This window comes from Chenopodium quinoa, unplaced genomic scaffold (assembly GCF_001683475.1).
Source record: "Chenopodium quinoa cultivar QQ74 unplaced genomic scaffold, ASM168347v1, whole genome shotgun sequence".
NCBI lineage: Eukaryota > Viridiplantae > Streptophyta > Magnoliopsida > Caryophyllales > Amaranthaceae > Chenopodium > Chenopodium quinoa.
The window spans coordinates 1000507-1027830 of NW_018742726.1; the positions used below are offsets into that span (position 1 = coordinate 1000507).

General features: G+C 38.1%; 2 protein-coding genes across 2 annotated transcripts; both read left to right on the forward strand.

Annotated features, from left to right (window-relative positions):
- The first annotated feature begins 8108 nt into the window (after nucleotides 1-8108).
- Nucleotides 8109-8969, forward strand: LOC110723341 (protein MAIN-LIKE 1-like). The gene has a single exon (XM_021902693.1). The coding sequence runs from the start codon at nucleotides 8109-8111 to the stop codon at nucleotides 8967-8969; it is 861 nt and encodes a 286-aa protein (XP_021758385.1).
- Nucleotides 8970-15169: 6200 nt separating this feature from the next.
- Nucleotides 15170-18503, forward strand: LOC110723252 (copper transport protein ATX1-like). The gene is made up of 3 exons (XM_021902593.1): nucleotides 15170-15420; nucleotides 16638-16713; nucleotides 18071-18503. Exons 1-3 carry the CDS (start codon nucleotides 15412-15414, stop codon nucleotides 18265-18267), a joined length of 282 nt encoding a protein of 93 aa, XP_021758285.1. The 5' UTR covers nucleotides 15170-15411; the 3' UTR covers nucleotides 18268-18503.
- Nucleotides 18504-27324: the final 8821 nt, after the last annotated feature.

The following is a 27324-nucleotide window of genomic DNA, read 5'->3' on the forward strand; positions in this document are numbered from 1 at the left end:
ACTATGTACCGGCATTTCTACCCAGGGGGCTCAAGCTCCCAAGGGGGCCCGAACCAATGAGTTAGTTTCTTCCTCCCCTTCTCTTTGTGCTTGCATTGCTTTAACATTGGGGACAATGTTTATGATAGCTTGGGGGGGAGTGGAGTGTTCTCTCATGTGTCATTGGTTCGTGTTGTGTTTTCGTGTTTCCATGATTGAGTTTGCATGTTGGTTTTTCCCATTCTCTTCTTCCCTAACATCCAAATCCTTTAAATCCAAATTTGCTCCCTTTGAAATCCAATACCCTAAATCCAAATTTCCTATCTTGTGAATACCTCTCTTATCTTTTCATTTAGTTGTATAGTTTTTTTTTTAATGCTTAGTTTAGCTAGCCCAATGCTGTAATTTCTCATTTCTTACTCAAAAAAAAAAAAAAAAAAAAAAAAAAAAAAAAAAAATTCGAAAAACGAAAAAATATTGAAAAATGAAAAGATTGCCCAAGGATGAAACTCAAATGACGACGCTAATATGTTTTGCTTGCTTGACTCTTGAGTGATGAGTAAAAGTTCTTTTAGAAGGGTGCATGCATGAGTTGGGGTCATTTAGAGGTCTATTAATCCTGGTTGCATTAGTGTATATGAAATGAAAGTCGATGAATGCTCAATTGCACATCTAGCATAGGATATTGTTAAATTTGCCCAAAGTAGGATATGTTTGAGTCAAATTGCGGTCCCTTGTGCCCTTAATGTGCCTCACTTCCTCCCCGAAATGAAACTCTATTAGGGAATTGGTTATACTTGTATTATGTGTAATAAGTGGCATAATAAGCCACACGTTTCGAATAAAGAAAGAGCCGCTCACAGTTAAAAGAGGCGAGGGCAATAATGTAAAAAATAAAAAAATGAAAAAATAAAAAAAATAAAAAAAATAAATAGAAAAGAAGGGAGAACAAAAAAAAAAAAAAAAAAAAAACTCCCCCAAAAATTCTCAAAATTTTGATTTTCTTTTCTTTAGAGGTCAACTTGTGGATGCCTCCCACACATTGTCGAATTTGTTGCTTATTGTTTCTTGTGAAATTCCCGAGTTAGAGTGTAATTAAGGGGCCTTGGGTGTGCATTTTGGGAGGTGGACTAGCATTTTGAGATTTTATAACCGAAAGAGGGCTCATTACAACTTTGGAATATCTAGGTGTGCTCTAATGAACTAGTAAAAGGCCAAAGGAAGTATCCTAGTGCAACCTTCTTTAGTTTTCCTCTCTACCCCCAACTCATGTGTACATTTGTATGATCGGTAATTCTTGAAAGTCGTTCACTTGTCTTGCTTGTGTCTCATATCCCGATGAGTTGACTTGGGCGAAAAATTGAACTTGTGCGATTTTTGGCGATGTGCTGTGGACTGCGTGAGTTGTGGGGCAAACTCATTGGAAACCCTCACGAGATAAAAACTCGTCCCCTAAGGCGACTTAGAGGTTTAAATTGCTTCTCACTTGTGCTAAAAGTGATGATGGTTGTCACCATGCGGATTTGTTTATGTATGCTTCCCCCTTGTTGCCTCTCCTTGGATTGATGATTAGCAATTTGTTTTCCTCCTTTGGTTTGACATTTTTGTTTTGCTCGAGGACGAGCAAAAGCTTAGCTTGGGGGGATTTGATAACTTGCTATTTGATACGATTTTAGGGTGTTTTGAACCTAGTTTACTTGATATAAATTGCGTTTTGGTTCATTTTTACTCTATTATTATGCAATTCTTGTGTATCCTATGCTTCACGGGTTGTTGGTGTTTTTGTTGAGATTCTAGGTTCAAAAGAACGACCAAATGGAGCCCATGGATACAAAGCCGAGGTTAGAAGCAAGGAGATGGATGAAAGAAGCCAAGGAAAGGTGCATTATAGAAGAAAAGATGAAAAAAAGGGGTTTAGAAGACCCTGCACGGCTGTGCCAGACCTTGCACGTCCGTGCAGGAGATTCCAGAAAGCTTCAGCAAGCTGCCAAGGCCTGCACGGCCGTGCTTAATCTGGCACGTCCGTGCAGGAGGTGCACGACCGTGCCAGACTTTGCACGTCCGTGCAGAAGTGCTCCAGAAACTCAGAACATTCTGCCAAGGCCTGCATGGACGTGCCAAATTAAGCACGTCCGTGCAATTGTAGCTGCACGTCCGTGCCAGTATCTGCACGTCCGTGCGGAACTGCTCGATTCTTAGCAGTACGTTCTGCCTCCATTCTGCCCCCTCTGCACGTCCGTGCCAAACTTGGCACGGCCGTGCTTAGCCTTGCACGTCCGTGCCAAATCTGGCACGTCCGTGCAGACCTGCAGTCGAACTCCTTCCTTGTTTTCTCCGTCCTTTTTATTTGGGGGTCATATAAATACCCCTTTAGAGCTCATTTGTACGGGAGAGGCAGTTTTTCAGAGCTTTTCTCTTAGTTTGTAGTCTTAGAACATTAAATTCTCAAATCATTAGTTAGTTCTCAATTATTAGCTTGGAATTATTCAAATTCAATCATTGTAGAAGACAAAATCCACCATTGTTGCTCACCTTGAAGCTTCATAGTAACCATTTCTTACTCATCTTTTCTACTTCTCTTTACTTTGTTGTTAATTATTTGCTAGTTCTTGCATGTTTTGGATTGTTAATTAGCTTAATCCTTAGTTTGAATTTGTTCATGAATTGCTTGAATTCTTTAATTGCTTTAACCCCCATGGATTGTGAGTAGTCTAAATTCTAGGGTTTGGGCAAAACCCTCAATGTAGTCACTAATTACTTGTTGCATGTGCTAATTTGGTTGTTGTGGGATGTTAATTAGTTGAGCTTAAGTGGGTTTAATTGCTTAGTTCTTGTATATGGCCATTGCTAGAACTATTTATCCAAGCTTTCTCAACGAAGGATCGAGAGATGAACTTGAGTTAGCTCCCTTATGCTTGATTGACCCGAAATGCCATGAGAATAGGGATTACCGGTCAAGGGAATGTTTATGTCATCGTGATTATGCTTTAACACTTGTTTTATGCTATGTAACCACGAGAGTAGGTCGTATTCATGATTCAAGTAATCCCTCTAGCTTGAGAGAGTAGTTGGGTGCTTTAGATGACTTCCCCTAATTTATCCCATTAATTTACCTTGATTGTTGCATGCTAATTGTGATTTGTGATGAAGTTGAGTGGTATAACCCAAGCCCTAGATTCCTCTTAATATTGTTAACCTCCTCTTAGCTTAGTTGAATTGTGTTAGAAGAAGTTACTAAAAACCAACCCAATTTAGAATTCGTTTAGCTTATTTAAACGGTAGTACTCGGTGGTTGATTCAACGCCTCTCTTGGGTTCGACCCTTTCTTACCCTTACTATTGTTAGTGAGACCAAGATAAGAATTATTATCTTTGGTAGGCTCGACGACGGCCTATCAAGTTTTCGATTTTTAATTCTAAATCCAATTTTGAATTAATTTTAGGTCTAACCAAACTAATTCAAGCTAAGTGCAACAACCAAAATTATTTCCTAGAACCATTTTTTTTTTAATAATTTTAGGTTATTTTGATTTAATCAAAATTTTAGGGCATGCAACATAATTATTAACTCATCTAGTGATTAAATTAATTATGACTTTGACAAACTAATCAAATAAATTAATTAACCATGCACTAAAAAATAATTTATTCAAAGGACTCTACCAAGTTTGAATATTTCAACCATCCAATGAAGAACAATATTCAAACATAAACATGAACAACATGAATCTCAAATCGATTTCCAAAATCATTAGAATTTAAATTTTGTTTATTTAGAGTTTTAGTAAGTCAAGATCCAAATCATAATCCAATAAAGATTCAATCTTTAACTATTTCAAAAGTCATTAATCCCATTTAACATAAACCAAGTCATTAGAGCAATCCAATTGCATATTTAATTAGCAAAATCAAGTTTAAGTGAAAAATTAGGCACTCCAAATTAAGCATCCATAAATTAACCAAATTCATGCATTAAGGGGAGTATAATTGCAGTAGATTAAATCCAAAGCACTCACATAATCAATCATTATACGCCAAAATTAATTAAGGTCCAATGATTTAAAATTTTCTCATTCTAAACAAAAAAATCCCTCGAAAAACATGGTTTTGGGTGGAATTAAACACAAATTTTAACCACTTTGTGGTTAAAGTTAGATTTGATTTCCACCCAAAATTTACTACTTTTTCGTCGAAATCTGGGTTGGTACTTGCATTCTAGCATTAGTCCAATTTTTATCCAATAAAAACCAAAACCCCAATCTAATAAGGTTGCTAATTATCCAGATCTTAAATCCATTTTAAATCCCCTTAATTAATTTTAGTCATAAAAATTAAATACAAGAGGCTCTAATACTGCTGTTGGGTTTTATGGTGTTCCAAACACTGTGCGAAACCAAACCCCGCCCCAGACCACATGAATAAATTAATATGACTAACATGCATATAATAAATAAAGCAATAAACACATACACAGAGGGAAAGACTATCTTACCCTTGATGCGTGCTTCACCTCGTACACAAAAACAATCTTTGATGCCGAAAGCCAAAGAACCATAATCCAAATTCCTCCTACTTTGCACACCCTCATGCCCGAACTAGGTTAGGTTTCGTAGCTAGACGAAACCGTAAACCAAAATATTTTCATACTCCAAAGGTTTTCTCACGGTTTATATCAGAGATGCCTTTTTCGAGTTTAACTCAAGTGATTTTCCTAACGCCCAAGGTTGGTATTTATACGCATGACATCTCTTATCCCTCATAAATCTTTTAATGTAGGACTTGCGATAAAGTGAGAAAAGATAGCATTTAATTTAGTTCAAAATAAATTAACAAACAACACTTGGCACACACAGGGGAAAGGTTTGGTGAGGACCACAAGCCCCCTTGCTCCCCAAGTAAAATCTCTTTCTCAATACATGAGTGCCACGTGACCGGCCTTTGCCATAGGAAATAAGGGTGCCTTGTGGCCTGCCCTTATGCTCTCGGCTGGGCCAACAAGCATAGCAGTCACGCATGCTAGCTCGGCCAGCACGCACATCCCTACATGCCTCAGCCCGCATGCAAATCGACCAATGCGAGGGCTTGTGTTGCGATAGCACGCCCCGCCCTACTTCCCTTGGCCAGTACCATGCGAGGGCTTGGGCTGTGGTTTGGCCTTTTCCCCACTAGTGTTGTGCGGGAAGGCCTTGTGCTAGGCTTGAGAGCCTAACATACATGTCGTGTCGTTTGATTATTTTTCGTCTCGTCGATTCCTAGAATTGTCTCAATGTTTAACGCTCGACTTCCACGCTCAAAGCTCGAAATCCGACGTTTGAGTTCGTAATATCTTTATTGATGTATTTAATTCTCTTGATTAATTAGTCGCCTTAGTTCGGTTACGCGATTAGGTGTGACCCGTAGGGTTCAGTCAAGAGAAAGCTATAAGATTAATTATATTAGTCTTACTAATTGGAAACGACTTCCACATAGACATTATGATCTCCTGAATTCATTGAATAATTAGCTTCCCTGATCAATTCCGAACCCTCTATCGGAGTAATACAATTGTTCGAAGGACACCATTCCTTTCAATCCTGCTACAACTGCTTACTAATCACCATCTAAACTAATTCTGGAAAATACTTTGGACTCTTCCTACAAAGCCAAAGTGGAAACTATTCTTATGGAAGTTATTCCACAATAGGTTAGTAGTTAAGAGTGAACTTCAGCGCCGCAGTGTACCAATACAAGATATGTCCTATGATTTTGTAGTACGCAAACAGAAGATTTTTCCAATCTGTTTAGGGATTGCAATATGGCTAATATAACATGGAGCGGTGGAGGTTTGGGCATCCACTTAGAATTACATGGAGACCTTTCTCTCTCAGATTGGATCCAAGATTATATCCGACTTTTTATTATTTCGGAGGGGATTTTGAGTCCCAAGATTAGCACCTTTGTTGGTACTCTCTAGGGTCTTTGGTTATGTAGGAACTCTAGGGTGTTTAATCCGGGTTTCATGTGGCCAATTTAGGAGAAAATCCACTGCCTCGAATTTGTTCAAGATTCAGGGCGATGGTTTGTGGTTAAAAGAAAAAAGAAGAGCAAGTATAGGCTGGTGTCTCTATAATACAGATCCTCTAGATGAGAGGATTATTGGAGGGGTGTTGTTAAACGTCGTTCGTAAATTACAAGGTGACGCTCGCATTTTTTACTTGAATTTCTTAATTTGCCCCTCGTATATAAATACTCGGGAAACTCACTTCCGAAACTCACAAGTCATTTCAACCCACACACTCTCTCTCTAAAATTTTCTCACTCTAAAAAAAAGTTAGAAATTAAAAAAAAAAATCAGAAATTTTCTTTCAAAAAATACCCCAAACTTTGAAAATCAAACAAAGAACAACGAACACCACCAATCAAAGGTTGAATCCAGGTATGGCGGACCAGCGACGCATTAGGCTGATATATGGTGGTCGTGGGGGCGACGTTAGTGGCGGCGAGCAGGTTGGTTGTTGTTTAATTGTTTCTGATTTTGAAAAAAAAATATTTCATAAAACCTAGACTTCCGCATGAAAAATCCGGAAGTCTTGGGAAACTTCCGGAAATTTTAGGCGGAAGTACCACATCCACCTGAAATTTCCGGCCCAGACTTCAGGATTTTTCAGGCGGAAGTTTGGGTTTTCTGAATTTATTTTTTTTGTTTGTCGATTTTTTTTTTGTTTTCTTGTTTTTCGTGATTAATATTTTATTTTTATTATTTTTGAGTAATATAATATAATTTTATTTATTTTATTGTTATTGTTATGTATGTGTTTTTTTTTAATTTCGGATTTTTTTTCCGCGTGATTATTGATATGTATTTTTTTTTTTGAGTAATATAATTTTAATTATTTTTATTGTTATTATTATGTGTAATTGTTATGTATTATGGTTTTTATTAATTTTGGAATTTTTTCTCCTCTTGATTATTGATATGTTTTTTTTTTACTAATATAATTATATTGTTTTTGTTGTTATTGTTATGTAATTTTTTTCGTGATTAAAATTTTATAAAAAATTGATTGAAATTATTATTGTTGTTGTTATTACCATTGTTATTATTGTTGTTGTTGTTGTTGTTGTTGTTGTTGTTGTTGTTGTTGTGTTGTAATGTTGCCGATTTTGTTGTTTATTATTGTTTTGATTTGGTTTATGTTATTGTTGTCAAATTATTATTAGTTATTATTGATCCTTGGTAATGTTGTTATTATTGTTTATTAGATTTGGTTTATTATAATTTTGAAATGATATTTTTTAATTTGAATAATAGTGATTCAACTTTGATATCATAGTTATGTGTGTAAGTATTAAAGAAATCTGATTTTGTACTTATTTAATGCAGATTGAGGGTTCGGGTGCTCGACATGCAAGATCAAGACGTTTGAATGCATCAGTTAGGAGGGAGTTAGGTGGTGTAGGACCTTCGGAGGCACCGTTTCATCATGAGCAGCAGTACGGGTCTGCTGGTACTTGGTCGGGGGAGCATCAGTCAGATGGGAGCACCCCCATGTACTCCTTGGGTAGATTGCCTTCATCTGACGATCAGGACGACGAGCGAGCTAGTCATGCTGATCGAGATTCAGAGTACGACCCTCAGGATTATCGTACCGTGTATAGGGCTCAGCATGGGGGATTTGTTGGTAGTAGTGAGCCAGGTCAACCTTCTACCAGCTCATCAGAGACATGGGTAGTACAGGAGCCGATGCCAGGTGGGCTTGAGGATGGTACTGTTATTCTTAGTTTTAGGGGTCACGTGGCTGCATATATATGGGGTGGGCAGAAGCGAAATGTTCTGCGGTGTTTGAGCAGGACACAATTGTGTACTGAATTGGGTAACTGGCGAGGTCGTCTTTCGCAGGAGCACTTGGAACTGAATAATGGTAGTGGTCTATCTCACTTACCCGGGATCATGTTCAGGCGATTTGACTAGCCCTTGATTTCTGCTTTTGTTGAGAGATGGCAACCAGACACGAACACGTTTCACATGCCATTTGGGGAGATCACGATTATGCTGCATGATGTGTATCATATTCTAAGGCTTCGTGTCGATGGTTCCATGGTTTCCACTACTCCTAGCACGGACGTTTATAGGAAGCATGCTCGATTACCATGGATATGACTGCGGAAGAGCTGAATGAGAGGTGTGGTACTAAAACCGTATGGCAGGGTAGTGGGGTGCTCACTGAGAGGATAATGGAGTCTACCTTGGAGACGCAGAGGCCCTTCAGTGTCCATTACAGGGCGTACTTGTGGTTAGTACTTGGCGGATGTCTATTTTTGGACAACAGTGGTAACCGTACTCATCCTTCCTTCCTCAACGAGCTTTTTGTTGAGGATGTTCAGATTAGTGAGTACTCCTGGGGTTCTGCTGTTATAGCGTATATGTATCGGCAGTTGGGTACAGCATCACGAAGAGATGCTGATTCTATCGCTGGTTGTCTTACGCTTCTGCAGGCGTGGATCTACGAGTACTTTCCCTGTTTTCGGCCTCAACAGGGGACCTTGACCAGAGAGCTTATTATTCCTCATGCGTCTGTCTGGGATGTCGGATCGGGGTGCCCCAACAAGAGCATGGAGCGCCTCCTCTCATTTCGTGCTAGGTTGGATCATCTGACTGACAATGAGGTAAACTGGCTATCGTACGGAGTTGATCCAGCACAACGCGTGCCTGCTACTCTATTCATTGGCTTCATCCAGTACCGTAACATCATTGAGCCATATATGTGTGATCGAGTGGTTCGACAACTTGGATACATCCAGGGCATTCCACAAGCCATCATCAGGCCTGAGAAGGCAAAGAGACCGACGAACTTGAAGATGTATCGAGTAGACTTTTCGCCAGAGATGACATATGTGATGTGGACTCGGTTTGTCCCTGGTGCGTCTTTCAGTGTGGTGTTAAGTCCCCTCAGCAGGCTTGGTGGTGGTGCTCCTACGGTCGATCCTGGTTACATGCAGTGGTTGTACTAATTTTCTCATCCTCGTGTTTCTCCAGTTGCGTCATCACATGGGAGTCGCGCACTGCCAGAGAGAACTAACACGGATTACGTAAGTACTAATATGTTGTTTTTTTTATTGTAGTGGATGGGTCGGTCCATGGAGGTTATCAATAGGACACTGAACGAGTATCCGAGCTTATCGCGTGATACGAGAGCAATGGCTGAAGCGCTACAAGCTGATTAGAGGGCGATGATGCGGTTGTGAATTCCCTGTTTATTAGTTTTTGTTTTAGTTGTACGCATTTCGTTTATTTACTCTACATTCGGCATGTATTTTAAGAATTGGACTATTGTTTTTGTGTGGTTTTAGTTGAAACTTTGTTTGATTCAGAATTTTTATTTACACTTTACATATCTACAACTGTTCACAATAAATGAATGTACATAAATGCATTCTTATCTAATTAACGCATCCCACATGTTCCTTCTAGCTGCATAACGTTGATCCCAACCGTCAACACTTGGCTCGTGGTTCTCAGTCCACCAACCTGCAATTCAGGGAAGAGGTGAATCTGGTGCAAGGTCAATACAGATAAAATGTGAGCCCCCAACTATAGCGATCACAAACTCTCGTTCAGGTGCAGTGACCCCCCTTCGTGCCCGCAACGACAAAATCGTGAGGCATGGGTAGTAGCAGGTTGGTACGGTGCCAACACCAAGAATAATAACCATTGCGTTGAACCAATTAGCATAGGAAATAAATCTTGAATTGCAGCCATCCAATGACGGGAATCAACCGCCCCACCGTTCCATCTAATTCGCTCCACATTGATCCCAAGTCTTCCAAGCCCGTAAATCCTCTCATACAGGGTTGGATAACCAAGGACCTCGTTTGCTATTGTTTCTCAAGCGTCATACCATCGTCCTTGATCACCGAAGAAGAACTCGGCCACACAACAAAAGCCGCAGTTACCATCGCCGATGACATCCTTCCATCCTGTAATGTAAGGCAACATCGGTCCTGGAAGCATTTGTCGATAATGGCTTTGGCTAATGTCACATGGATCTTCTGCACAAATTTAGGATTCAGTTATTAGTACAGTAAATAATGAAATACGTGAAAATCACAATAGTCAATCTTACCTATTTGGCGTGCACCACGTGCAGTGTTCTAGCGGTTCACATGTTCAAAATAACAAGGATCACGTCTTGTATCATTGTTTCTTTGTCAACCACGAACCTGGTGGTTTACAACAAGATCTCCGAGGTCAGAATGATCCGGATACAGTTCTTCTTCAATGATGCGAGATACGTTTCGAAGAACAGCACGATCACTACCGATTACCTCATCCATCAGAGAACGAAAATGTGCGGCGTCCTCGGCCGAGTCATTACTGAACACCGGTCCACCATCACCATCACTGATAACCAAGGTCTTCCAGAACGGGTGAATTTTCCTAATATACAAGCCTGTCCCTGCAGCTAGAGAGTCATGTATCTGGCAAGCACAGGGCAAACCGTGGGTCACACGCATTGCACATCCACATCGCTAATACACCTGATAGCTCAGCTCCCTCATCCTTTTTGTCTCGTCATCGAGAACCTTCAAACAATGCTGAGACACCTTGCCGTTAATACGTGACAGTGGCAATTGTCGGTACTTCTGACCTATCTTTGACCTAGAAGCCTCCAAACCGTTACGAATTGCGATGATCTGATTACTAATATGGCAATGAACTCGGGCCCATATGGTATCTAAAGAACCTGCAAATTACAAAAAAATACCGTTATGATTTATAACAAATATAACTACAACAAAGTATATACATGAACTACAACATCCAAACAACAAACCTGTCGAGGACTCAAACCACATCTTCACGGCCGAATGTTGGCTCTCAACTTTGCAAGTGCTGGTGTTGCTTAGATGTAGAACTTGGTTTGTCCAAAATGTCACAAACTTCGTTTTATGACTAAGTCATGTTCTCTCAACATGTTGTATCACCGCTGGGAACTTGCCCACCGATCTTTCAGTGTATCTACGGCAGCATCATAATCATCCTCGGTTGCAGCATCCATGATACGTTTCCATTTTCCATTTTTGAAAGTCGCACCGATCTTCTTGTTTTTGAATATAGCAGAGACCCGAGCCTCCACATCTTTGTTAATGTGCCATTGACAAAGTAAGTGCGGGGTCCCTGGAAACACTTCCCTCAAGGCCGCACATAGCCCAAGCTCACGGTCTGTCAAGAAAACCGACGGTTCCTTATCATACCCAATCAAGTCTCTCAATCTTTGCAAAACCCATCGATAGCTTGTCGTGCACTCGTTGCGCATGAACACGTAAAAAACGAGGAAATTCTGATTTGTCGGTGTCACACCAATTATCTCAAAGAACAGCATCCCGTATCGGTTGGTCTTGTAAGTGGAATCCATACCGATCACATATGGGTACGTCCGAAAGATTTCTACCATGACTGGGTGCGCCATAAAGGCGTGCTGTAAAACACCTTCATCATCAGACATAACCCAGTAAAGATATTGACGCTGTCTCGCCAAATGTAGAAATTGCTGAACAACTCCTCTCCCATCAGACATCTCTGACCTCAAGTCATTCCGGCAGTTGTAGATGTGTCTGATGTTTAGATGATCATCAGGAAATTGCTCGACAATAGTCGCCATGATGTTACGCGGTGCAACCTTAAACTTCATCATGTCACGCACAACCTGCTTCGCATCTGGGCTCAACCCACTAATTTTACGATGCCCCTCTGGATACACAATCATTGGATGGTTGTGGGTCCCAGTTTCATCATTTTTCGCCCGGGTAATCCAACTGTCGGTGATGAACTCGTAGTATATCTTGATGTAGAAAGGACAACCATTGGCTTTGGTTTTTGTGTCCTTTCGAATTGCGTTCTCAAGATCTCTCGGCTTACTCCTGCGTCCCCGATCACATCTCAAATACCGATATGGTCGACCATCTCTTGTTTTGTTGAAAGATGATTTCACTAAAATAAATCCTAGATTTATGGCAACATCATCCGCCCATTTACACTAGAAGAAAAAAGGTAATGGGAAGCCACAAATTGGAAGCGGTTATTGAATTCCGCTTCCAAAAACCAATTTACATAAATTTTTTAAAAAAAAATACAAATTGGAAGCGGTTAAGGGTGAACCGCTCCCAAATTTTATAATTAGAAGCGGTTTGAACATGAACCGCTCCCCATTTGCCAAATAAAATCGGGCTACCAATAATAATTTCACGTCTTCTTCTTCTCTCTCCTCATTCCCCTAATTTCTCACGCCTTTCATCTCTCTCCATCCCCTGCTCTCTGCTCTCTCCTCTCTCTCCATCTCCTTCACCTCTCTCCATCTCCTTTGGCCACGACAACCACGACCGACAACCACTGCACCCCATCAACACAGCAACAGCGAGCAACATCACCGGGCACCAGCGAGCAACAACCACCGAGCAACAGCGAGCAACCCACCGAGTAAAAGCGAGCAACAACGCCACGCCAACAACAACAACAACAACAACAATCGACAACGCAATTTCAGTAAGAATTCAGATCTAGTTTAATCTTTTTTTTCAAAATTTATCTTCAAATTTTATGTTTGATTGCCTTGAATCGGTTCGATTTGTGGTTTATTTGCAATTATTAAGTTGAAATTTGGTTATGGTTTGTAAATTAGTTGATGGGTTAATGAATTTGTTTCAATTCTGCTTCAATTGTTTTGCATAATGAGTAAATTTGTTGAGATTTGTTTCAATTCTATGTCAGATGCGTTGGTGGCGTTAGATGGGTGGTGGCTTCAGATGCGTGGTGGTGGAAATACGTAGTATATATTTTCATACTTATGTAATTTTTTTTTTCTGAATTATAAATGTAATTTTTTGGACGAATTATAAATGTAATATTACAGCTTATTAATGGAAATACGTAGTATATATTTTCATACTTATGTTTTATATTTTTTTATCAATTTTCCTTCGTTCTATTAGCCTAGATGCCCTGTTCGTTTGGTTGAAGAAAGGTTTTGGTGAATTTTTTTTTTTAAAGCCATAATGGGAAGCGGTTCAGGCATCAAACCGCTTCCAATTCCCTTCAAATGGGAAGCAGTTTGAACCGCTTCCCATTTAAAGTTGCTATGGGAAGCCCCCCAAACCGAAGCGGTTCAAAACCACTTCCAATTAGGGGGTTTGAACCGCTTCCAATTTAATTTATTCTACTAGTGTTAATTGCATCCTCAAACGTTCGAAAAACCTTGTCTGTCACAAAATTTGCACTATAATTCACAACGTCATCGCCTTCTTCAACCTCCGAATCCTATAAAAATACAAGACAAACACAAAAAAACACGTCCAGATTAGCATAATAATAATAATAATAATAATAATAATAATAATAATAATAATAAATTCATTAACAGGGTCTTCTCCTTTGACACAGACAGGGTTATCTGACTTTGTTCCTGGACAGAATGTGGCCGATGCGGCTTATCAGAAGCGGGTGAAGTATGAAGCTAGGTGTCGGCTCATTGGATATGGTTTCATTCCCTTCTCCTTTTCTTCGCTTGGGGAATTAGAGAAAGAGGCTGTTGCGTTGCTAAAGCGGGTTCAGAGATTCTCGACGACGCAAGACATTGGGGCTCGTGCGGCAGCTCATATCTTTGCTAGGGTAGAATTTGCTATAGCTAGAGGAGTGGGGACCCAGCTTGTATCTTGGCTTCCCACTAATTTATTGTAGGTTGTATGACTTTGTCTGTTTTTGAGATAATAATAATAATAATAATAATAATAATAATAATAATAATAATAATAATAATAATAATAATAATAACAACAACAACAACAATAATAACAATAATAATAACAATATCATAGCATCAACAAATAATAACTAATATTAACTAACATCAACTAACACTAACAATAACTAATATCACAATATTAACTATTATTAAATAACACTAACATTAACTAATATTAAATAACATTAACATAAAGTAATACTAACAAAAATAACTACAAATAACAATAATAATAACAATAACAATAATACAATACTAAAAACAATTACAAACCACATTTATTTCGCAACCCAATTTATGCTCATCGATAAAAAAACAACAACAACAACAACAATAATAATAATAATCATCATCGTAGCAACAACAACAATAACAATAATCATAATTATAAAAAAAAACAACAACAACAACAATAATCATAATAATAACAACAATAATAGTAATATTAACAATAACCATAAAAATCATAATAATAATAATAACCAACAACTTACAATAACCAAAAAAAAAAAAAATTAACATCCGCCCATTATTTCCGGATGTATAGGGAGGATCTGCCTGAAATTTTCGGATCCTCCATAAGAGATCCGGATTTTCCAGGCGGATCTATACATCCGCCTAGAATTTCCGGATTTCGTATGGAGGATTCGGAAATTTCAGGCGGATCCTCCTTATTATTTCCGGAAATTTTGGGCGGATCTCCCCTTCTAAAAAAAAAATATTCAACGACTTACAAATTCTCCCGACGAATCCTCCGGCGTACGATCGTTGTCGTCGTTCATCGTTCAAGACAAGTCGCTATACCTTGCTTATTTTTTTCCATAAACAATTAAAAAATTTTGGTGGTGGGCTCGGGATTTTTTTAAGCCAAGTGGTAGGCTCGGGAATAATATTTAACATCTCGGTATCATATGTGACAAGGTGGTGGAGCCTTATATAGGCCAAATTCACACAAGGGCAAAAAGGTCATTTCATCTTAAAATGAGAGCGTCACCCTGTAAATTGAGAACGACGAATAGTAGTTGAGTTATTGGAGGAAGTAATTATTGGTTATGTACTTTACCTTTACATTCGGAAGCTTTTGCTAGTCTATATAGCCTATAGTGGGCATCAAACTCAAACATTCAGTCGCTATAGTTTTTACCGACTTTATAACCTTGTCACTCTTCTAAAGGGTGATGGTCATGGGGACATCAATTATCTATGGCTGGTGCTACAAATACAGCTTTTAGGGTCAACTTTTAAATACGGTTGTATTTATAAGGCAGATAGCAAGAGAGGTTGCGCTATATTTAATTCGCTTTAACAGTCTTTAACTTTGATATTATCCTTTGCTAAAAGGAAGTGAAAAAAGAAAAAGAAAAAATAAAAAAATAAAAAAAAAAGAAAAACCTTCTAGAGAAAACGAAAAAGGAAAGGAAGAAGACAAAGAAGGAAAAACGGTTAGCGAAGTAGGAAGGGAATCAGATGATGCGCGCTTAAACGTAACGCGACGTTGAAATTTGGTCAACCAATCCACCATTACAACTCCCTTTCATCACCTTTAACTCTTAATAAATACTCTTCTCCCCTCAAACTCATTTTTACAATTTCATCACAATTTTCTTCAATTTTCCCCTTCACTTTTGTCGATTATCAAACTCAATTCAATCACCATGTCTCAGGTATCCTTTAAATTCCTTCGTTTCTGCATCAATTTTTTCACAAGATCTTTTTGAGGAAATTTAAATTTTGAGTTTAGTGAATTTGGATTGTTTTTCATATATTCTTAATGTTCCTGCTTCGTTATCTGCTACCCAATTTTATTTATTTATATTTTGCTATAATATTTGGGAATTTGGTGTTATCCTCAAAACCCTATATCAAAATTGATTTGGGGAATTTGATGTATTTTAATTATATAAATTTTTGGGAATAGTATAATCTGACAAGCTGAACTTTAGTTTTCTTTGAGTAAATTCTTGTTCTGTAAATCCTCTTGGAAATAGTTTTAGGGGCAGTATCTGGAAATCTTGATATGGGTGTTGATATGTATGCTGAAATAATTGCATAATTGACATATTGAAAATTTCGGCCTAATTGGAATCATTGCATAATTGATATTTTGGTTGGAATTTGGACCTCTTGACATGTTTAACCTCATGCATGTTCTTAAAATTTGCTTCAAGAATCTAAAGTTTGAATGATGCAGGAAAGTGTAGGATATCGATCATTAGATGTCAAATGGTTTAGCTTTAAATTGGTTGTTGTAACCATCAACTACTACGGAGTATTTGGACTAAGTTATGATCCCCTAGTTTGTGTATACTTACTTTACTCGTATGTCATTGTTAGTACTTCATAATATGTTTCGGGAAGGTCCGTCTCTTGATTTCGGACCATCAAAAGTTGAGTCGAATTGCAAATGTCGTTAATTATATATTATTATTGTGATTGGAGGGTGTATTCCATCAACGGGTGAATGTTTTCCTGACATTTTATTGAAGGATGTCTGAGTGTAATGTTTTGTAAGGGTGTGCTAGTGTCATGCTCAATGACTTTATAAGATATGCTAAGTGGTTTTTTCATTAGATGATGTTTGTAATATTAGAAAATTGTTGAATTTAAGGTCTTGCATCCTAATTTGCGTCTCAGAGATGCAATTCTTTTAAGATAAATTGTGCCTACAAACTTGTAGTTAACCACTTAACCTATTTCTTTCTGTTTTGCTTTACCGTCAGTAATCTGAGTTGTTGAAATGAATGTTTTTTATGAAACTTGTGTGTCGCATTGTCTTTTAACATTTTCTTTTAACCATTCTTAATAACTGGAAACATACGAGTGTTAATGGCAGACTGTTTGCATGTGTATCTGATTTGAATGGGGTGCTGGTTCTTTGCAGACTGTTGTTCTCAAAGTTGCCATGTCATGCCAAGGCTGTTCCGGAGCGGTGAAGCGAGTTTTGGACAAAATGGAAGGTTTGTCTTCTTATTATTTAAAAATTGTCTTGTATGCTTGGAACCTCCTAATCATACATTCTGATTTTCTGGCTCTTTTTTAATTATTTTTGTAAGAACTTTGACCCCCCAAGATACCTAAACGTTTCCCTTACAGAGTGGGGGTGAGATAAGATAGACCCACACCTTTCTCTTTTTCTTATCAACTTGGAATCAGTTGTGGCTAGAAAAGACCTTAGCTTTTATTCTTTATCTGTCCATGGTGCAGGGGCTTCTATGTGTATTGGATTTGAAAATGTCTTTTCAGTGTATCAAACTTGCTTTTGCATGACTTTCGATAATTATTTTCTGTAATGACTCTTATGGCCCATGTTATACTGTTTTACGTTATATTTATTGATGAATTCAAATGTGTGTGTGAAGCTGTAGTTGAGGCACAGTAGATGGTTGCATCTTGGTGACATGGAGTTTGTTCAGTTTTCACTGCTATATGAATTTCTTGCACCTATATAGTGGATGATTATGATATAAAGGAGCAGATAGTATTACTAGGTAATCAGACTGCCAAGATAGGGAATATCTCTTACTGAAGTAAATTGTGATTTGAAATATGCATTGTAGCATAGACTTCATGAATGTTTTTCAGACACCTTTTTCTTCTGGAAGTTTATCTTTGGGTTGATAGTTCTTCTGTCCCTTAAAGCATTTCCTGTAGTTGTGACACTGATGAAGTGATGATAGATCTTGATTGTTTGAACTGAGTCAAAAATTGTTGAAGCTGCTACCGATTCAAAGATGTGCTAGTCTTTGGTTATTCTTTTGCTGAAAACGTGAACTTATTGGCTTTCTGATTTCTGAAAGCTTGATTTGCCTGATTACCATTAAGGTTGTCTTCAATATTGTTTCAGAAGTACGTCAGTACAGTCCTTGGCTTATTTTGTAGGCATACCTTATGGTGAATGTGAATCATGAGTTTTCTGATCTATACGTATTTGGCAGTAATATTCCTGTTAGTCTGTCTGGTTTGCATTAGCAAGTGTAAATACAAGTACTCTGTATGCTTGTTACCCCCTATCCTAAGGCTTAGCAACACAAGGATAAAATTACTATGCGCCATGACATTGTTTATTCACATAATTATTATGCTACCAGTGCTTTTAATGTGATTTTGAAATTGATATTTCCTTCTTATCAAAATTTTATTGGTATATCAAATGTCTTTTCTTTTTTTGTTTTCTATTTTTGAGTACTTATGCTGTATACTAATCACATAAAATTAAGTACTGTTTTTAAAATCAGAAATGCGTATCCAATTAACAAACCAAGTATGCTTCATTATTTAGTGTTTAGTACTGACATTTGCAGTGGTAAACTTCAGATGTTGAGTCATATGAGATTGATATGAAGGAGCAAAAGGTGACTGTCAAGGGCAATGTACAGCCAGAAGCTGTTCTGCAGACTGTCTCAAAAACTGGAAAGAAAACCTCATTGTGGGAAGAAGCAGCCCCAGCTGAATCAGAAGGAAAATCCGTAGAAACTGAAACAAAGCCTGCCGAAGAAGTTGCTGCTGCTTAATATGGTTGGTCACATGGCAGACTGAAATATAACCATGTTTAATAGATAAAACTTGTTATTTTGTAAGTTTAATGTTCCTGGACTCTGGGTCTTTCGTTGATCTGTAAGCAATAACTGAACTGTGGTTGCCAATGCAGTTCTGCTCCACTCTTGTATCGCACAATTAAGAATATGCATTTCTGCATTGTGAATTGTAACATCTTATTCCAGTAAGTGTTGACCATAATTGTGCTCTATTGACCATTTTTCAATTTTGTTATACTGTTGGTGTCAATGGTAGAATGATGGATGGTCATCTCTAGTTCTCTATCTGTTGGGTTTCGTAGCGTCCAACGCTACGCAGAAGAGAAACCCGCCCAAGACCTGCTCACTAATTAAAGCAACTAAATATTTAATCACATAATTAACAACATAAAGAGAGAAAGAGAAAAGACATTCTTACCCTCGACGCGTGCTTCGCTCACAAATCGAGCTCTTACTTCGAAAGCTCGAGCGTCACAATCGTGGCCGCCTCCAACAGCTCGTACCCACGAACCCGACCCGAACGGTCCAAATCCCGAAGGTTAGTCGGGACCCGACCAATAAAAATTGGAGTTTTACGAACTTAGAGGTTTTCTCACCTAATGGGAGATGCCTCATTTAGTTCCACTCAAGTGTTCTTCCCAAACACCAATACCTTGGTATTTATAGGGAAATGAACCCTTGAACTCCCACTCTTGATCAATGTGGGAGATTGGCAATTTTTCCTATTTTATTTTAATTAAAACAAAATAAAATTACAATGCAATCAATGAGTTACAAGTGACACATGGGGAGGAGAGGGTAGGTGAGGACCATTCCAAGAGGGGGGGACCATAGCCTTGGTGCCCAAGGCAATGCCAACCACCCTTGGTCCCCACTTGATCAAAACCGCCATCCTCCATGTGGCTGGCTGGCAGCCTGCCTTGGCTGCCAAGGCTGCCAGCTGGCGCCTGGCACCATGGCTAGGCAGCCAGCCAGCACAGCTAGCACCCACGCACAGCCAGCATGCGTGCTGCTAGCGAGCCACACATGCTGGGCGCTGCAATGCTAGGCACACGTACAAGAATGCTGCTGCTTGGTGCTGTGCTAGCGATGCACACGCTCATGCATGCTATGATGGTGCATGGTGTTGTGCTAGCAATGCACACGCACACGCACATGCAGCGATGGTGCATGGTGTTGTGCTAGCAATGCACACGCACATGCTGCGATGGTGCGACAAGCAGTGCTAGGCCTTGCCTAGAGCCAGTGCCTAGCACATCCACACGCACATGCAATGCTGCGATGGTGCTTGGGCGCATGGCCCGCTTGCACGCAGTGCCCTAGCACGCCTAACATGCTAGGCTTGTGATGGATCTCGCCTAGCCTAGCTCTCACATGGCTAGGCCAATGCGAGGCTACGGCTAGGCTCGTACTTGTAACTCGATTGATTTCGCGTCTTTTCGAATTTTAAATTCGACTCGACTTGCGACGCTCGATCTCGACACTCTAAGCTCGATATCCGACGTCTTTGTTCGTAAAACTCCGATGACTCATCAAATCCTACGGATTGATTCGTCGTCTCGGATCGGTTGTTCGATTGGGTTCGACCCGAAGGGTTCAGTCAAGATTAAGCTGTAATATTAATTGTACATTAATATTACTGATCGGAAGCGGCCTCCACCTAAGCATTGCAATCACTTGACCTTACTAAAGAATTAGCTTTCCGATAATTCTGAACCCTCTATCAGAATAATACACTTGTTGGAAGGACACCATTCCTTTCAATCTTCCACTTGTCCTTCCGGACAAGTGTGCATACAGTGTATAGCTCATTTCCTATGTCGCTTAATGTCTCTTTGTGAACTATAAGGTGAGATTCATCGTCATCCTTATTACGTTCAGAAGTGTTTCTCGATCTCCGAGTTCGACTGTCAATTAGCAGATGATTTCTAAAATCCATCTGAGCACGACCATGCATTTTCACAGTCACGCTCTTCGAGCGGCCTTGTAAACAACAAAGACACATTCCCTATTGTTAATAGGGGGACATTCCCAGTCTTGTACCGTAAGCTTCCCTTACTAAGAGGACCTAGTCGCCTTTTGCCGTTATAATCCCCAGTTACGGCAGACGTTTGACAACATCAAAACGACTAGTACTCAAATAAGAGAACTTCATGATACTCATGGTCGAGGAAAGAGGTTCCGATAGTTATAATGAGAAATGTACTTATAAAAATTTTGAATCTCTTAAAGTACTCTCATAGGTTTGATCCGGTGTAGTTCCAAACTACCACCTGTGCAAATGATTTACGACAACTATGTCCTTGCAGTACAAGAAACGATGCTGTAAATCATACTACACACTAATCTCAAGTGGTCATTAATTGTCCATCATTTAAATGACCTTGATTAGGGATAATTTTCGATTTTAATATTCAATGTTCACTTAACAGGTGTTTCTTTATCCAAGACATGGTCTTGATACCCTGTTTTGAATATTCTTAGAAATCGAATGGACTCATTATTTAATTTTAAACCACAATTAAATAGTTTGTGGAATTTCATTATTAAAATTTTATTCCACTATGAAACTTCTAAACGTTTCATCTTATGATAAATGGTTTTCTTCAAATGTTTCAAGAGTAATACTCTTCATTGAACATTTATAGAAATCACACCCATATTTAATATGCTTGATTTCTTTCATGCAATTGTGAATGTTGTTGTTCACTTTTTGCATAGGTTTAGTTACAATTTACTTCGTAAATCTCAACATCTTCATTAATGAACACTTTCATAATAAGATGATAGAATCTGAGAGTGTTATGGATTATCTGCGATTTAGGATTTATTGTCCATGTGATGGCTCCCACTCATTTTCATGATTTGAGATCTTCAACATGACAACCTATAATCAATCTTCGACATTGAACTTTCCATTGAACACTTTCTTATTATTGCCTTCCAGGCAACAATATTCTCAACATATATTTTAGTAAACATTCTGATGTTGCTTTGCTCAGATTTTATTCCGGACGACTCACAATGAGTTGGGAGACCCTGCTCACTTGTGATTATGGAAATTTACCTTAAATTTCCGCACATTATTTATGGATCTGCGTCCATGTTACCATTCTCAAGCCACGACGCATTCTAGCTTGTGCTTATAAACGACTTCCTTATTAAGGATCTAATCCTTGCTAAGGATGTGCTTGCAACATCAATTCTCAAATTACAATTGTTTCTATGCGTCAAGAACTTATCCCCTTTTACTTATCAAAGTACTTTGGTTTTTCTTGACCATAATCTAATGATTCATCAATTAGATTTAGATTGATTGGTATTTTATACTTCTCATGCTCTAAGCATGTAAGTTGAGTGACGACTCCATATCATAGCATACATGATGGTTTTAATCGCAGAATTATTCCCAATATGTTCCATTCATGTGACCTTTTAGCTCATCCAGTTTCACTGAGTCTTGCTAGACTGTTTGCTATGTGATACGGTTGAAAGTCTCTACTAGAGTCTTTCTTGTTTGACTTAGTTCAAACATTTTACTTAGTTTTATACATATGGGTCGAAAGCCTTTTCAAGTCCTTCATGTTTAACACGGTAAATTCCTCTACTCGTTTAAACATTTCATTAAGTCTATCCAATAGATCTTAATTCCCATTATGTACTAAGTATCGCCTTTTGCTTGGTCCATTGTCGAAAATCCTTTCAAATCTAAGCATTTAGCATTTGATAGTTAATTAACAATAAACTTCTTGTTGGACCATACAAGATAGACTCTTGGTCCCACTAAATTTCTTGTTTATAAAAATTTCTATGATTCTCCTTTAGCCAAACCTTTTATTGACTTTATGAGAATATATGTTCCTATTTCTTCATGCAATGCTTCATTTAATCCCACAATGAATTTCTTGAGCTTGCTTTCAAATCTAGCATTACTTAGAATTACAAAATCCTTAGACTATTTCCATAGTCTCTTCCAAAATCCAATTTTAGGAAGGCGGTTTCGTATTTTTGCCATATTTCATATGCGCAATTTTGCTAGAACAATCACGAAAAGACTTTAGCGTTCCGATTGGTGAAATAGGTTTTTATTAAAATCAATGTCGTGAATTAATTGTATCCTTTTCAACCAATCTAACTTTGTATGCTTGTGCATTTCCACATTTGTCAGTTTTCTTCTTGAAAACTTATTTGCGATTGATGGGTCTGTCACCCTTCATGCAAATGAATCAAGATCCAAACATGATTTAAAAACATGGAGTCTATTTCGGATTTTATGGTCTTTAACCATTATTTGGAATTTGGATTTGTCATAGCTAATTTACAAGACACTATTCCCTCACCATCCAATGGTGAATAGTATGCTTGTAAGTCTTAGGTTTATTTCTAACTTAGTAGAAATTTATAGGATTCAATCCAAGCCTTTGGTGAATTCTATATATACCTATACGGGGTAATAGGTTAAGCATTTACATTGTCTGTTTGATTCTGACCAATCTTATCAACTGCTTCTAAAGCATTTTGATTGTCAGTTTTATCAGGTTGACACTGTTGCTCATCCTCTCGAACTTTGTCGAGTTCGATTTTCCTCCCACTTGTCATTTTGGAAAGGTGTTACTTTCCAGAAAGACACCATTTAGAGCAACAAGTAGTATGTTCTTAATTAGGTTGTGGAGGTAATGCCTGTAGTCCCACTTGAATACTTACAAAGAGACATGTATATTATCTTTGGGTAAAAGTTCGTAGTGATACAAACAATTAGCTCCTTCTCGAGCTATCTTAGCCCTTATTGAGCCACTTAACTTCCACTAAATCAATGAACTCCCACTGAGCTAAGAGCCCTAGACATATACTTGAAAAGACGCTAGAAACTATTTCTATCCATAACTGAATATGGTGTCCTTTCTTAGCTTTGACATTTTTGTTTAGTGTAACATTTAGTCATTTGTGAAAATCTTTAAGAACTTTATAGGAAGGGATGTGATCCATCATCATTCGAGTCATTTCCAAATGGCATCAATGTCTTCGTCAAGTAACACTATGTTCTTTGTGGAGCTCATTGTGAAATTTCAATTTCATAAGTTTGATGTGATCACACTTGGCTCAAGCAAACATCGCTCGATCTAATCTAGTTAGACGTTGTGATATCTTGCCAAGTCGATTCTATACTTCACTGAACATTTGAGCTACTCAAGGTCCAGTTTGCTCACATTTGATGAATATAGCCATATTCTTGCAAATTCTTGTGAGACATTGAAGTAATGAATTCCTTTTAGCTTTCGGAGCCAATTGTCTATACCAAGCACAATAGCTCCTTTGTTTGTCGATTTCAACAAGTAAGACTTGCTTGTCTTAGAACGATTTCGAATCGATCATCTATCAAGATTCTATCTAATAGAGCCTTGAGTACGTTCTTGTTGTTAGTGACATTGCTAAAGGGTTTGGAACACAAATATATTCATAACTTGAACTTTGTGAGTTTCATGGTTGGGAAATGTTTGTTTATAATCAAGCATTCTTGACTCATGGCTTATGCGACCATGTCATTCAAGTAAACCTAGCAACTATTGCTTTTACTTTTGAATGTGAGTCTTTCCGTGTGTAAACGAATCTTTTGCTGATTATGGAACACAATAACCATTATTTGTTCCAGCCTTGGCTTAAAAGGACTTTTAACAAAACAAGTGACCTAACAACTGATGTAGCATTACTTGCTTCATCCTAAGCTCGTAAGTCAATAACTTAGCTTGTCTTCAATAGTTTGAGGTCACTTTCAAAGTGGAACACTCAAGTAGTATCCAATACATGTGAAGATAACGAGTTGCTAAGTTGACCATAATAACATGAACTCAAGCGTAGAAAAGGAATCTCATACTTTTCTTTGTTCCATGTTTCCTATATTTCTTATAGTACATTATCTCATAACTTTAAGAATCATTTCTTTAAGTTACTTGACTTTTATACTTTGTTAGGCATAATTAAGCATCTAATGCACCGCAAAACAAAGTTCTATCTTTTCAACTAATTCGTACTTGAATTACTTCATCAATGAGTCCTACTCATAAGCGTATGAAGTGAAAAGATATGTTGGTTTGTCAACTATTGACAATTTTGAGTTTTTCAACTCAATATTTTATGTTTGTCAAAACTACCTAGTATTTTGAAAACATGATATCCAACCGTCCTTACGGACTTTAGTCATTTATGAGAAGTTGCATCTTAGAAGTGCCCTTTTCTTTCTTCGAGAACCATTCTCGAAGGATTTCTTTTACCAATCAATGGAAACAATATAATTTGATTACGAATTCTACAAATATAAGTGCAAAGTATAACCATTTATCAAGTTAATATCATAATAAGTTTGAAATTTAAAGCCATACATGCAAACTTTCAATCTTATTACGCGTCTTATCCACGCATTATATATTGTCCCTTTTAGGCGAGAATAAAACGATTCCAAGATCCCAAAAATCATAAAGTGATTAAGCATGCTTTGGCTTGTCTTAACACTTAATATTTTAGGGTAAGCAATCCAATTGCTAATAGCTCCAAGCTACTCTTGCTTCAATAAAACATCGCATCTAATGCTTCCTTGAATGGCCCATGCATTATACAACGAAAAACAATATATCTTCCATTCATCCATTCACTATATGTGAATGGCCCATGCATTTTACAACGAAAAACAAGTTACAATGCATAACACGTGAAAACTAGTAACTAACTTAGGTGGTTAATCCGATTAACGTGCCTAATTAAAACTAGTCAAAGTTGTTATTTTATGTGATTAAAACGCAATTATATCATGCAATTAACGAAGCTCCTACTAAATTCCGCATCCAACTTGATTAATCAAATTAATTAAGCCGTTTAACCCAAATCTTGTCAAAATTAAAATTTTGCAAGAGCTGGAAAATCAAGGCCTAGCCTCGTTAAAATTAATCAAATATTTAAAACGACAAAAATTTGCAAAACGCATAACCCACGCATTGAAAATTCAGCCTACTCTAATCCTAGTGCCTAGCATCCTAGCGATGGGCCTAGGCTTGCTAGGCACCCAAGATACCGCTGGGACTGCTTAGGCGCTGGCAGCATGCCTAGCATGGCATTGTTGCGCTTGCCAGCACAAGCACGCATCGTAGCATGTTGCGCATGTTAGCATGCGCGCTCGCTGGTGTGGCTGGGCCTGCTTGGGGCTCCCTGCCTTGCTGCCCAACAGCCATGCGAGCATCCCATCAGCCACGTACCACAAGCCACAAGCATACCTTTGCGCACTCCTACCCTTGCCACACAGCCACAACGCTTCGAGTTAGGAGCACCACCATGCGCGTCAAGGCAGCCACATGTGGGTTGCGTGAGCAGCCCGGCTAGCCTTGGTGGCGTTGGGGTGATTTTACCTCGATTTGCGTGCCATTATATCGGGATTTAATCCCGATATTCGTGTGACATAAAATTAATTCTAATTTAATTTTAGAATCAATTTAGGGAAAAATGAAATTAAAACAAGTCCAACTTAATTAAATTCAATTTTTAAATAGTGCACAAGCCTAAATTATTCAAGAACCATTCTTTAAATCAATTTAGGTCTATCTTGATGCTTCAAAATTGAAGGGCTACACTCATAATTAATTTAATCAAATGTAAATTAATAATGAGTTTTGACAAAATTAAGGGGTTTGCAAAATTAAACCCTTTTATCCAATGAAAATTTTTCCAACAATAAGTTGTGTAAAATTGAAAAATTAAATCTTCCATTATGAAGATAAATCGAAATTCAATCACAACTTTTGAACTTTAAGGACTTTAATCAACACAAAAATGATTAAATCCAAAAATTAATTCAACATGGAATTTAGCAATCAAAGTTCCAACTAAATAAACAATTAAAGATTGTATCTTTGAAATTTTAGGGGCTTCAAAATTGCAAGTTCACCATAAACATTCACACTTAAAGCAATTTATTTGCAATAATGTGAAAAATACAAGTTTATGTGAAAAGTGAACACACCAAAATTAAGCACCAATTATGACTTCATAAACATGCTTAATGAGGTTTATAATTGCAGTAGATTAGGGATGCAACCATACATTTAATCTACTTTCATCATGCAATAATTAATCAAGGTTAAACGATTTAAAACTTTTCGTCAAAAACGAAAACTCCCTCGAAAAACATATTTCTGGGTGGATTTTGGCTTCTGGACAATCCTAAAAGGGTCAGAAATGATTTAGAACGTTGATTCCACGTAAAAATCACTATTTTTGAGTCGAAATCTGGGTTCATCAGCCAAAATTATAAAAATACGATATAAAAATAATTAAAACGAGCTTCTAATCTAATTAGAAAGCACAACCAGAAATTTAAATCCATTTTAAATCACCTTAATTAATTATTAGTCACAATAATTAAAGTGAGCGCGGCTCCGATACCGCTATTAGGTTTCGTAGTGTCCAACGCTACGCGGAAGAGAAACCCGCCCAAGACCTGCTCACTAATTAAAGCAACTAAATATTTAATCACATAATTAACAACATAAAGAGAGAAAGAGAAAAGACATTCTTACCCTCGACGCGTGCTTCGCTCGCAAATCGAGCTCTTACTTCGAAAGCTCGAGCGGCACAATCGTGACCGCCTCCAAAAGCTCGTACCCACGAACCCGACCCGAACGTCCAAGTCCCAAAGGTTAGTCGGGATCCGACCAATAAAAACTGGAGTTTTACGTACTTAGAGGTTTTCTCGACTAATGGGAGATGCCTCATTTAGTTTCACTCAAGTGTTCTTCCCAAACACCAATACCTTAGTATTTATAGGGAAATGAACCCTTGAACTCCCACTCTTGATCAATGTGGGAGATTGGCAATTTTTCCTATTTTATTTTAATTAAAACAAAATAAAATTGCAATGCAATCAATGAGTTACAAGTGGCATATGGGGAGGAGAGGGTAGGTGAGGACCATTCCAAGATGGGGGGGGGGGACCATAGCTTGGTCCCCAAGGCAATGCCAACCACCCTTGGTCCCCACTTGATCAAAACC